This window comes from Acomys minous (genome assembly GCF_964271855.1).
Source record: "Acomys minous genome assembly, chromosome: 13".
Classification (NCBI taxonomy): Eukaryota; Metazoa; Chordata; class Mammalia; order Rodentia; family Muridae; genus Acomys; species Acomys minous.
This window is the reverse complement of record NC_140495.1, coordinates 42139509-42152841: the sequence shown is the minus strand read 5'-3', so window position 1 is coordinate 42152841 and position 13333 is coordinate 42139509. Positions and strand designations below refer to the sequence as shown.

The following is a 13333-nucleotide window of genomic DNA, read 5'->3' as shown; positions in this document are numbered from 1 at the left end:
AGACTCGACCGACACCAGCAGGGCAAGTACGGGTGTAGTCGACCGCGAGGATTGGCCAGGCCGGGTATGCCCCGCCCTCCCGAGCGCAGCGGCCAATCAGGGCGCCGAGGACTGGCGGGCAAGCTCGTGGGCGGCAGCGGAGCTTTTCCGACGCCGCCGCGGCCTGTGCAGCAGAGTCCGGAACGACGACGTGCGACGCGCGGGTCTCTCCTCCTCAGAGCCATGTCTAGGCGGGAACCCGCAGCCAACGCTTCCTCCTCGGGCGTTGCTCCCCGGCGAAGCTCGACGGGGTCCCGAGGCGCCGAGCGGACGGCGACGGAGGAACCGAACCGGAGAGGCCGGGCCCGTAGCAGGGGTGCGGGCGGCGCCTGGAGAGAGCCCTCGAGTACCGCGGAGGCCACGGCCGCCGGCCGCCGCGAACCGCCGCTCTGCTTCGGGGTGAAGAACGACGTGGTGGGCGCGGTGATAGGTGAGCTCGGGCGGGCGGGGCGGTGGCGTCAGGGCTACGGCAGCGCGGGGCGCAGTTCTGGAGCGGGCAGAGGTGTGTGCGGGAGAGAACCTGCTGGAAGACTCGCGCAGCGTCCGTCCGCGGTGAAGCGGGTCTTTCCGGTTTGCGGCAGAGGGGCAGCTTCTCTGAAGTCGCCCTGGAGGTCGTTACCACAAAGTGTGAGGTCGCGTCAGGTCAGAGCCTCGGCTTTGTCTCTGTCTTAGTTTAACTTGGAGGTAAGTTTAACTGTGGAAAGCGAGGGGGAAACGGAAAGGCTGTCAAGTGTAATCTTCAACTTCTCTGACATGCATTTACGACAATGGGGATGTTTTCCTTCAGTTAGTTACTGGCGTTAATTCCTGGTTCCAATTCTAGTTTGATTTTTGGTTCCCTGGGACCTTGATGTTAATATATTTAGTTGTAAATTTCTGTTTCGTGGCGTATTTAATCATATGCTTTGAGGCTAGTTACTAGAGTAGACAGATTACGATTCCAAGATTCATGCTTCTCCCCCTCCCTCTCACAAATGTGGAGAACCCCAGTATTTGAATGGGAACCAGACCAGAGAGCCAATAAGTTTGTGGTAGAAATTAGACCCTTTGCAAGAAACAGTGAAGTGTATGTAGGCTTTGGAATACACACACTTGGGTTTGCATGCTGTTATTTTTGTTTTTCTTATCCTGGGTATTGATCCCAGGACATCAGGACACCCCAAATAACTAGGTGCAGACTCTGCTACTGAGCTACATCCCTCACCTTGTAAACTATATGGCTTATTTGTGTGTGTGTGTGTGTGTGTGTGTGTGTGTGTGTGTGTGTTTAAGTATGGCAATCCTATTTTCCCCTCAACTTTTCTTCTCCCTTCCCTCTTTTCTTTCTTCCCTCTCTCCTGTCCTTCCTGTTGGTGCTCAGGGTTGAACCCAGAGCTTCAGAAAGGTTAAGCAAATGCTTTACTCCTAATCTGCTGCCTAGACCCACCTTATTTTTATACTCAAAAATAAATATGTGGTACAGTATTAATGATAAACAGAAGATTGTGTCCCAGCTCTTCTATGATTAGAACTATACGGTTTCTCAACTCATTTCTTCCTGTTCTTGTGCCTCCAAGTCACCATTTAATGTTCTGTGATTGGCTTACTTGTGGTTAACATAATGCCCTTAGTCGTCAGGTTTCGTTGTATCTGAATCTTTCCTTAAGACTGAAGGTTAGTTCCTTAGTGCATCTCTCTCCCACTGTTGCATTTACCCATTATCCGTTGATGATGTCTGTGCTGCTTCCAACTTTTGGCTTTGGTGAACAGTGCTTCTGTGGGCACAGCAGTGCAGGTGTTCGCCATCTGTAGGCACAGCAGTGCAGGTGTTCTCCATCTGTGGGCACATCAGTGCAGGTGTTCTCCATCTGTGGGCACAGCAGTGCAGGTGTTCTCCATCTGTGGCCACAGCAGTGCAGGTATTCTCCATCTGTGGCCACAGCAGTGCAGGTGTTCTCCATCTGTGGCCACAGCAGTGCAGGTGTTCTCCATCTGTGGCCACAGCAGTGCAGGTGTTCTCCATCTGTGGCCACAGCAGTGCAGGTGTTTGCCACCATGCTTTAGTCCTTTCTCTATGTGGACCCAAACGTGGCAGTGCTCAGTTAGTTGGCAGGGCCATTTGTTTTCCAGTCACAACAGTAGTTCACAGGGTTCCAGTTTGACTAAATCTTTAGTAAAGCATATGTGTTTGTTTTAAATAACAGGTGTTCTAGGGGCAGGAGTGTGGTTCCGTGGTAGAGCATTTGCCTAGCGTGCACAATTCCCTTGATTCAATACCATGTACTGCAAAGTATCTTTTTTTTTTAAAGAGAAGGACAAATTAGATGTGATAATGTACCCTTCTGGAGGTAGAAGCAGGCCAAGTTTATACAGAACGTCCAGGGCAGGTTGGAACTATATAGTGAGGCTTTGTTTTAAAAAGAAAAATAAGAGGCAATCCTTTTGTAGTTTGTGTTACCCTGTTCAGAGATGTTGAGCACCTTATACTTAAATGTTTCTGAAGAAATTCTGAAGAAAATTTGAATGTGTTTTGATCAGTCAGGGATTATACACAGGGCCCTAGGCATGCTACTCAGGCAAGAGCTGTTCTGCTCAGCAGTGCTTCATCCTTCTTTGTCCACTTTCTTAAAAAATGAATTATTTAGCTAGATGTGGCTCGGTGCCTGAATATGTCACCCCTTAGGAAGCAGAGGCAGGAAATTTGCCTTAAGTTAAGGATACATTGTGAGTTCAAGTATGAGTCACTGTCTTACACACATATACACGCGCGTGCGCGCGCGCATGTCTTGGATTTTGTATGTGCTGGAACAGAATCTTTTTGTCTCCATCTTGGTGAAAGAAGACTACCCACACAAAGTGAAATACCATCCTCTTCCCCAATCCAAAAGAGAAAGTGTTACCTGCACGCTGAAGAGCCTTCCCTTGATTGGTTTCGGGAGGAACCCACACAAAATCCTTTGAGGAAAGTACATATACCCCTTTTTCTGATTTCAGTTTATAATCATGTTTATTTTTAAAAACAGGTCGTGGTGGATCAAAAATTAGAGAAATCCAAAATACAACAAACACTAGAATACAGGTAAGTCGCCTGTGTTCCTGAGGGCGGAGGCTGTAGCTCTTCATAAGGAGCGCGTGACTCCATCTGCTTGGTGCTCAGCATGGTTGTGTAGTGAGCGGCCAAAGCTCGTCACAGGATATGCTCCAGCACCTGCCTGACTGTTCTAGTGTAGTGTTTGTGACTCTTGGAAGGGAAAACTAAGATACAATCTCATTAAAGAATGATAACTCAACCCCTAGATGAAGAGCTGCAGGCAATTACTGGCCCCCAAGAGAGGGAAAATTAGTGTTCCCCAGTATTGGTTATCCAACACCAAGTGATCAGACCTGAAAATATACATACAAGCAACACTAAAGGATCTTAGGAGAGAGAGAGAGACAGAGAGACAATAATAATTAAAAAGAGGCCATGAATTTGAGAGGGAATAAAAGGAGTCTAAAGAACAGGTTGGAGAGAGAAGAGGGAAAAGAGATATTATATAATTATATTTTAATTTAAAAAGTGTGGGACTGGAGAGATGGCTCAGAGGTTAAGAGCACTAGTTGCTCTTCCCAAGGTCCTGAGTTCAATTCCCATCAACCACATGGTGGCTCACAACCATCTATAATGAGATCTGGTGCCCTCTTCTGGTGTGCAGGTGTACATGCAGGCAGAACACTGTATATATAATAAATATAAAATATAAATATATATAATATGTATTTTATATATATAGAGAGAGGGGGGGCCCTCTGGCCAGTAATCTCAGCTCTCAGGATGTAGAGCATCAGGATGTTGAGTCCAAGGCTAGACTAGCCAATAGATGAATTCTCCTTACCTTAAAAATAAGTAGTTAATCTTTGTGGTATATTCATCACGCCACAGCCTCCCTGCCTAAGTTCAGTACCTCAGACCTTAATCTGCTCCTGTGTTCTTAATTTTTCTGACATTGAATGGTATTGCTAAACCCTTAGGCCAAGAAAACGATCCTTATCATCCACTGAGTCTTGTCTTTATCCTGTACTTTTCTAGGAACGCCATGGTTTTCATTTTCCCTTAGTTGCTCACCTTTCTTCTTGCTTCCTCTAACCATTCTTTACCACAGTCAGAGATGTCTTCCTAAAATGCAATTGAACAGTTCCTTTTCTGTTGAAGAACCTTTAGTGGTTTCCTAGACTTTGATTTATTTAATTATTTAGTTAGGGTACTGGAGATTGAATCCACAGTCTTGTATTATTCTAGGCAAGTTTTCTACCAAAGAACTGCATACCAGCCCTTTTATGTTTTTATTGTATTTATGTGTGTACGTGTGCATACGCACACGTGTGTGTTAGTACACCCAACACCTGCTACAAGTGGAGGTCAGAGGACAACATTCCATAGTCAGTTCTCTTCTTTCAGCATGTAGTTCCTAGAGATCTAACTCAGGTTGCCAGGCTTGGCAGCAAGCACCTTGTCCCACTGAGCCATCTCACCAGCCCACCCCTTTTATTCTTGAAGCAAGGTTTCCGTGGTTAGCACAGGCTACCCTTGACATAGTGTTTAGGACAGGCTGTCTCATAACTCCAGATTCTCCTGTGCTGGAATTACATGTGTACACTACCCCAAGCAGCTAAAGTCTGAGCTTGTTAATCTAGACTTCTCAACATAGTGTACTTGACCTGGCCTGTTCTAACCCCTGCTACTGGTTGAAGACTGCCATCTGCTTTCCAGCATTGTCCCACTTTAGCTGTCTCTCCTTAGGCAACTTGTACTGAAGTTTTGGGTGAGCCAAGTTATGACATCCTTGGGGAGCTGTGAGGCCTCCTACTCTCTTTTCTGTGTAGGGATCTCCATCCTCTCAGCATCTGACAGTGGTTTCATTCTAGCACTTAACACAGAGTTGTGTATTTCTGTAAACCCTGGAGGTAACAGACAGTGAATTACCAGCCAAGACAACACTTGGCATATAGTAGTTTCAAGATAAGTATTTAATAAATGTATATTTAAAGGTGTCATTTGCCAGCCCTGGTGCTCTGGGCCTGTAATACCATCTGCCCAGGAAGACCACAGGTTCAAAGCCTGCCTGGCTACAATATGAGTTGATAGCCAACCTGAGTAAATTGGCATGACTGTCTCCAAGTACAAAGTGAAAAGAGGGCTGGTGATGTAGTTTAGTAATAGAGCACTTTCCCGGTGTGTGGGACGCTCTAGACTCACTCCTCAGTTCTCATTTTACTAGCCCTCTGGAAAACCTAAATCTGCAGGATGGTGGTGGTGGCGCAGGTCTTTAATCTCTGAGTTCAAAGTTAACTTAGTCTACAGAGTGAGTTCCAAGACAGCCAGGAACACGCAGAGAGACCCTGTCTCAAAAGACCAACCCCCCCCCCCAAAAATCTACTCCAGCTGTATCTATACGACCCTCCAAAAGTACTATTTTACAGGCTAGGGAACGACAACTCATAGTAATGTCACCCATCAGATTAATATTTTACACTTTTTATGTGTGTGTGGAGTTAGGACAACCGAGAGAGTTGGTTCTCTCCTGTCTTAAGTGACATCCAGAGATTGAACTCAAGCTGCCAGGCTTTGGGGACAAGCACTGCTAACTACTGAGCCATCTGAGTAGCCACTGTATTAATGTTTTATTTTCCCTCTACCAGAGTGTTCTGAGTTTAATGTACAGATTGTTGTTGTTACCCAGCAGGAGACAAATCCAGGTGCCAAACATATATGTTAAATATAATATATGTATTATACATACAAAAAATACATTCCCACTCAAACTGGACATGGAATAGTATAGTATAGCAAGGCCATGTTTGCATTCCTTCTTTTCTTTCTTTCTTTTCTTTTCTTTTTTTTTTTTCTTTTGATTTTCAAGACAGGGTTTCTCTGTGTATCCTTGGCTGTCCTGGACTCATTTTGTAGACCAGGCTGTCCTCGAACTCACAGTGATCTGCCTGCCTCTGCCTCCTGAGTGCTGGGATTAAAGGCGTGCGCCACCACACCTGGCTGCATTCTACCTTACAATTTGAAGTTGAGTAATTATTGGGGCATGGTAACGAGACTTGAATCTCACTTGTGTTTCCCCCTTTAATTTAGGTAATAAAAGGTAATCCTGAGGCAGAAATCAAAATTTTTGGTAATAAAGCCATGCAAACAAAAGCAAAAACAGTGATAGATAATGTTGTTAAAAAACAGCAAAATTACATTCCAGGACACAGAGTTGGTAAGTAATTTTTGCACATATACATGCTTTAGTTTATTATTGCTGTTCTTAGTTTATTGTTGTTGTTGTTGTTGAGGTTATTGATATTTATTAGTTTGTTGTTACTGAGATAGAATCTTACTGTTTAGCCTTGGCTGGTCTGGAACTCACTATGTAGACCATGCTGGCTTGAATTCATAAAGATCTGCCTTCTTACTCCCAAGTGCTGGGACTAAAGGCATGTGCTATCATGCCTAGCCTGCTTGAGAATTTTTAAAGATACTTTTTGTCAATGTTTTTATTTGTTTTGCTTTGTTACAGAGTCTTCAATGTAGGACAAGGTGGCCTCAAACTCATAATTGTCTTGCCTCAGCCTCCTGAGAGCTGGGAATATAAGTATGCTTCACCACACCTGATTTTTTTTCAGTGTTATCAATATATTTGATTTCTTACCCTAAACAAAGGTTTTGACTTTTCAGATCTACACACATTTTTTTTTTCAATAAAAGGCCATATTACTTTTTTTTTTAAATGACATAATGTCAGTAAAGATGCTTGCCACCAAGCATAACAAACTGACCTCAGTTCTGTTTCCAGAACACACATAGTGGGAAGAGAAAACTACATCCTACGTGTCCTCTGACGTATGTGCCTATCACATATTCAGGGACGTGTGAATGCACACATGGCACACCAGCTGTGTGCCATGGATGAAAAAAAAATACATACCCCCTGTGGCTTCTTAACTATTATGGTTAAATCTGGTTTCACTTTTAGCCACAGGTTAGTTAAAATGAAAAGACTCTTTAACACACAGGTTAGTATTGGGGGTAAAGATTGGCCCTGTGTGTGTTTATGCCTGTGACTGTGTGCTCTAGCTTGTATTCAGAAGCCAGCAGTAGATCTGAGTGCTCTCCACCCTGCCACTTGGAGTTGACATGGGTCCTGGGGATCCAGATCTGGTCCTCATGCCTGCTTTGTGTTTTATAATAGAACCATCTCCCTAGACCCTGAAAATTACAAACTTGTATGCTTCAAGTATTAATGTCTTATTATGAATAAATACAATAAAAGATTACATGGGGGATTTTGTGCTGTCAAGATTTGCTTCAAAGCTAATTTTGTAAAAATCTTTTAACAGATATTATTGCATTCCAATCTTCTGTTGGAATAGATACCAGTACAAATGATAGTGTAACAGAAGACCAGCCATTGATCGACTGGGATCAAATTCGAGAAGATGCTTTGAAATGGGAAAAGAAAAAGTGGGCAGGTCAGTCCTGTACCCTAACATGTGTATGTGGTGATGCTGTTTCTTTACTGTAGTTCATATCCTCTGTAACCCAGCCTTTAAATCCTGCTGTGGGCTGTGACCCACAGGGTTATGTAACTGAATTCAAGGGTCATGAAAACTGTGGCGATAGTACAGGTTTCTGAATACTCAGGGAGCAAACATTAATTCAGAATCAAAAGCATAATAGATGTGGGGTGTTTCGGGCGGAACTCACTTGTGTTCCAACACAGGTCTTCACCATAGCCTTGGTTTGACACGCTGTGCACTCTGCACTGCACATTCTATCATAACATAACATCCCCAGATGCCGCCTGACATACCTCTGTTCAAGTTTGAAACTATTCTATGCTGTGAATTGCAGTATCTTTTACTATACATGCAAAGTTTTCTGACCTTACAGAAACATCATGCTTTAACTACAGAAAAAAAGCTGGTATTTTAAAAAAATTTCTCAAAATGTTAACTATAAAATTAATATATCTTTGAATTTATTGTATTAGAATGTTTGATTCTAAAATCACTGGCCAGGCATGATAGCACACACCTTTAATCTCAGAACTCTGGAGGCAGAGGCAAGGAGATATTTGTAAATTTGAGGCCAGCCTCGTCTACACAACAAATTCCAGGTCAGCCAGGATGACATAGTGAGACCTTGTCTTTAAAAAAAAAAAAAAAGAAAGAAATTGCTATTTGAATTACAGAAGAATTTCAAAAAAAGAAAACCATTCAATGAATTTGCCTTGGGATTAGGACAGAATTTCAAACAACTATGAAATATGACCATTTTGTATTAGGTATTTATGTGAAGTGGCATTCTTAAGTAAAGATGATTAGCATATAAAAGTACAATTTTCAAATTATTGACAGTGCTCTATACTCTGTAGTGTTATTCAACTATTTAATTCTCTATATAAAAATCAGTAACCCGGGTAGTGGTGGCACACTCAGGAGGCAGTTGGATCTCTGAGTTTGAGGCTAGCCTGGTCTACAGAGCAAGTTCTAGGGCAGCAAGGGCTACACAAGAAACCCCATCTCAAAAATAAATAAATAAGCCGGGTGTGGTGGCGCCCGCCTTTAATCCCAGCATTTGAGAGGCAGAGGCAGGTGGATCGATGTGAGTTCAAGGACAGCCTGGTCTACAAAGTGACTCCAGGCCAGCCAAGACTTCACAGAGAAACCCTGTCTTGAAAAACCAAAAACAAACAAGAATATTTAGCTAATTAAAATACAGTTTACTTTAATCTTTAATAAATGTTAATATTATATATGCCAAAAATTTTAAAGTAAATATCTGACCCATTGTCAGTGAATATTTGATATGTATACCTGTTTTACATACTACTTTAGGGTCATGTCAAAATTTCAATTGTGAGAAGTGGTTTTGAGAGAAATAGTTTAAGAAGCCTTGCTCCATAAAATCTCTACTTTTAGACTAAAATTGAGAAAACTTGGCTATTAAAATAGGCAGCAGTACAGCATCATTATTTAATATTTGGTTATATAGGCTGGAGAGATGGCTCACTGCTTGAGTACTTACTGTGCAGACATGAGGACCCTGGTTTATCCCACCCACATAAAAAGCTGGATGTGGTCCTGTGCATTTCTATAACTCCACCATGGGCTCGGGAGACGGATCCAGGAGGACTGGCTGCCAGCCTAACCACAAACCTCAAACTCTAGGCCAGCAAGACGTGCTGCTTCAAACGAGTAAAGTAGAAGGGGTTACCTGATGCCCTCTGGCTTCCATAGGCTGGAGCATACCCTGACACACAGGTGTGTGTATACATCCTCACACACTTCACATATACACAAGAGATAGTATACTAATAATAAAGGAATCAAAATACTGGTAACTGTATCATTATGTGGCCAGAACCTCTCAGGTTTTTAGACAGTTGATGTGTTTGGGAACTGTGTGAGGATTTAAGCTTAGAAGTGGTATCATGAAATCTTATGCCTCAGGGGCTGCAAAGAGAGTCAGAACACTGCTTGCCTCTCAGCATGAGGACCAAGGACACATATAGAGCAAGGTGGGTGCTGGTCATCTGTAATCCCACGGCTTAGGGAATGGAGACAAGTAGGTCCTAGGAGCTCACTGGCTTGCCAGTCTAACCAGTTGGTGAGCCTCAAATTCAGTGAGAGTCCCTGTCTCCATTAATAAAATAGAGTGCAACTATGGAGGAGACTTAGTTCTCTTCATTCTCTGTCTTGTACATGCACACATATATGCATACACACATACACCACACTCACATACACAGAGCAAGATAGAGACAACCTCAGAAAGTTGAGTGAGGATCTATACTTAATGCCTAAAAGTGGAAGTATGAGGGCTAGGAATTTGTGACTCACTGGTAGAGTATTTTCCCTGAACATGAAAGTCTGGGTTTGATTACCTGTATTACAAAAATAGACACTAATGGTACAGGACTGAAGAGATGGCTTCATGGCTAAAAGACAGGAGTTTGGTTTCTAAGACCCCATCGGTGTCTCAGAACCACCTGTAACTCCAGCTCCAGGGTTCTTCAGTGCCTCTGGTCTCTGCAGGTACCTGTGCTCACATACCCACACAGAGACATACACTCCTACACGTAATAAAAATAACCTGGTGGGATAGCAGATGCCTTTAATCCCAGCACACAGGAGGCAGAGGCAGACAGGTCTTTGTAAATTAAAACAAGCCAGAGTGACAAAACGAGATTTGATCTCAAAAACTAACTAAATAAAAATCTAAAGGATTTTAAACTAATGGTATGGACCTTTGAAGAAAAACTAAAATCAATTGAGAATGTTTGAGAGCAAATTCATTTGTTATAGTAATATGGGCTCCTTTAACAGTCATTGCTTTCCTGGCAGGCATAGTGGCACACAGCTTTAACCCTAGCACTCAGGACGCAGAAGCAGAAGCAGGTGGATCTCTGTGTGTTTAAAGCAAGCCTGGTCTACAATAGTGAGTTCAAGGTCAGCCAGAGATACATAGTGAGTCCCTGCATAGAAAAAAAAAACATGCTTTCCTTTCCCTTGATGTTAAAAAGTTGTCCTTGGGGCTGCAGATATGCCAGGATGCCTCAGGAGACCTGCTGTTCTGTCAGAGAACCCAAGTTCAGTTCCTAACACCCTTGTTGAGCGGCTCACAGCTGCCCGAGGCTCCAGCTGCAGGGGATCTGACTTTCTTTTCTGGCCACAACAGACACCTGCACACACGTGTCATACACTCACACAGATGTGCACACACATAAATAGTAAGTAACAAGATACATATATTTTTAAGAAAGATTTCTTCCTGAGTAAAAAATGTAGTTGAAAGAGAAACCAAAAAGATCTTTTGACTGGCATAAGCCTAGGCGGCAACATGAAGAACTCTCTAAAACTGTGCGCATAGAGAACTTAATACTCGAGCTTGATACTTATAGTTCTGAATAAGTGTTAGTAAATGTACATTCTCATTATTTATCAAAGTTTGGATTGTCATCTTTGTCCCAGATTTACCTCCAATTAAGAAAAACTTTTACATAGAGTCAGCAAGGACAAGCTCAATGTCACAAGTGCAGATAGACAACTGGAGGTGGGTAGTCGTTTCCTTACTCAGTGTGTGTTGACTCGATAGGCGAGGGTTTGCATGATTGTATCGGAGCACTACACCCAACTGCCAGATTGAAAATTGGGCTGCATCTTCCATGATGAGTTTTAGAGCACTGTTGATACTACAGTGAAGAGTGGTGGCACATGTCTGTAATCCAGCACTCAGGAGGCAGAGCCAGGAGGATCATGAGCTCAAGGTCAGCAAGACTCACAAACAACAAATGTCCAATAATGGAAGCTGCTCTGCTTGTGTCTCAGTGACAGACATAGCAACTGAACACTTACTGTGGCTCTTATAACCAAGGAACAGTAAATGCTGGGGATGTAACAGTTAACCTCAACCTGCATGATAGTGACCCCATAAAGTTGTATAATGGACCTAAAGAATTACTATTTTGAAGCGATTATGGCTGCTATAACACAATGCAATGCATTAGTCTCATGTGTGTGGTGACAGTGGTACAACTAAGGCTGTGACAGTGTGTCTGTGTATAGCTTATAAAACTTTATAATGAGAACAAATGACTGCTACTAGCTTATATATTTGCTATACTTTTATCATTGTTTTAAAGTATAATCATTCTGACAGAAGGATACTAGGGCTGGGGGTGTATCTCAGTAGTAGAGTGCTTGTCTGGCATGTATAACACTGTGCTTTTGGTTCCCCCCCCAAAAAAATCAAAAAATTACTATAGGATTGAGGATATAGTTGAGTTGGTAAAGTGCTTGCCTAGTGTGCACAGAACCCTGAGTTTGGTATCTAGCACCATATATCCAGGCATGATAGGGCGTGATGGCGCACACCTTTAATCCCAGCACTCAGGGAGGGAGAGACAGGTGGATCTCTGAGTTTGAGGCCAGCCTGGTCTACAAAGTGAGTCCAGGACAGTCAAGGCTACACAGAGAAACCCTGCCTCAAAAAAACCCAAACCAACCAAACAAACAAATAAAAGTCTGGAGTACAAGTCCTTGTGTCAAAAAAGAAAGAATTACTGTGTGTCACATTATAACATTATACTACCAGCAAACTTGATATCTTTCTCTATAGAAAAAAAGTTATGTGTCTGTATGAGTACTTACATGAATGTATGTGCACCACATTAGTGCCTGTGGGGCTATATCCTGCCTTTTGTGGGTGCTTGGACCCACACCCAGGTCTTCTGCAAATGTAATAAGTGCTCTGAATCCCTGAGCTGTCTGTCCATTCCCAGACTCATATATCTTACCTTTATCACAGACATTGACAGCATTAGGAAGCAGGTTATTGGAGGAGGATTTTGTGGGAAAAGATGAGTAAGAACAAAGTAAAATTATATGCATGAGAATGTCATAGTGACACTCACTGTTTTGTAGGCTAACTTAAATTTTTATTTATTTTTCACTACATTTGTGTCTGTGGGTGGAAGGGGCTGGTGCTCCTGCTAGGATCATGCCAGGAGATCAGAAAACTTGCCACCTCAATTATCTCTTCCACTGTGTAGATCCAGGAATCAAATTTGGGTCATCAGGCTTACCAACAAATGTCCTTACCCAGTGAGCCATCTCTCCAAACCAAGATTAATGTTTGTTTTGTTTTGGCTTGGTTTTGAGTCAGGATTTCTCTGTGTAGCCTTGGCTGTCTTGGACTTAGTTTGTCGACCAGGCTGGTCTTGAATTCATAGCAATCGCCTGCTTCTGCCTCCCTCAGTGCTGAGATCAAATGTGTGTGCCACCATGCCCAGCTCTAAAATTAATTTTAAAAGTGGGCTTGAGACACAGTTTAGTTAATAAAGTGCTTGTCACAAGAACAGAAGAGTCTGAAGTTAATCGCAAGAACAACAGCTGGCTTAGTGAACATTAGGGGAAGTGAAGACAAGCACTTTAACTAGGGCTTGGTTATAGTGAGAATTTTGCCATTTTGGTTCCTTTAAAAAATACAAAAATGTTATGAGAATATGTTTTTGTTTTAATCCCGGGTGTGGGGACAAGAGGCTGCTTCACAGCAGATGACTATAATTTGCCTTGTGTTCTAGCTTGGGTGTGGTTGGGGAGCTGCAGATAGTTTCTGCATGTGTGTGACATTTGGAACTCTGGGAAGTTTTCAGAGAATGTAAGTGCTAGGGCCCCAAGAGGTGCGGTGGCTGTTTTTGTCTGGTTGTTGGTTAGATGCTGTCAGTTTGTTGTTACTGTTGTTGTGATTTGTCAAGTAAGTGATTGAGCTCAAAGAGATAAG

The 13333-nt window shown here is 42.8% G+C and overlaps 1 protein-coding gene across 1 annotated transcript in view; it reads left to right on the top strand.

The window, feature by feature from the left end:
• Positions 1-66: 66 nt before the first annotated feature.
• DDX43 (DEAD-box helicase 43) overlaps positions 67-13333 on the top strand; it is a gene marked incomplete at its 5' end in the record, with an annotated part of 28574 nt that continues 15307 nt past the window's right edge. Inside the window, 5 exons of the mRNA XM_084754561.1 lie at positions 67-469; positions 3042-3097; positions 6140-6266; positions 7387-7518; positions 11023-11104. Of these exons, the coding sequence (XP_084610687.1) occupies positions 67-469; positions 3042-3097; positions 6140-6266; positions 7387-7518; positions 11023-11104 (800 nt within the window). The remainder of the gene's footprint in view (positions 470-3041; positions 3098-6139; positions 6267-7386; positions 7519-11022; positions 11105-13333) is intronic.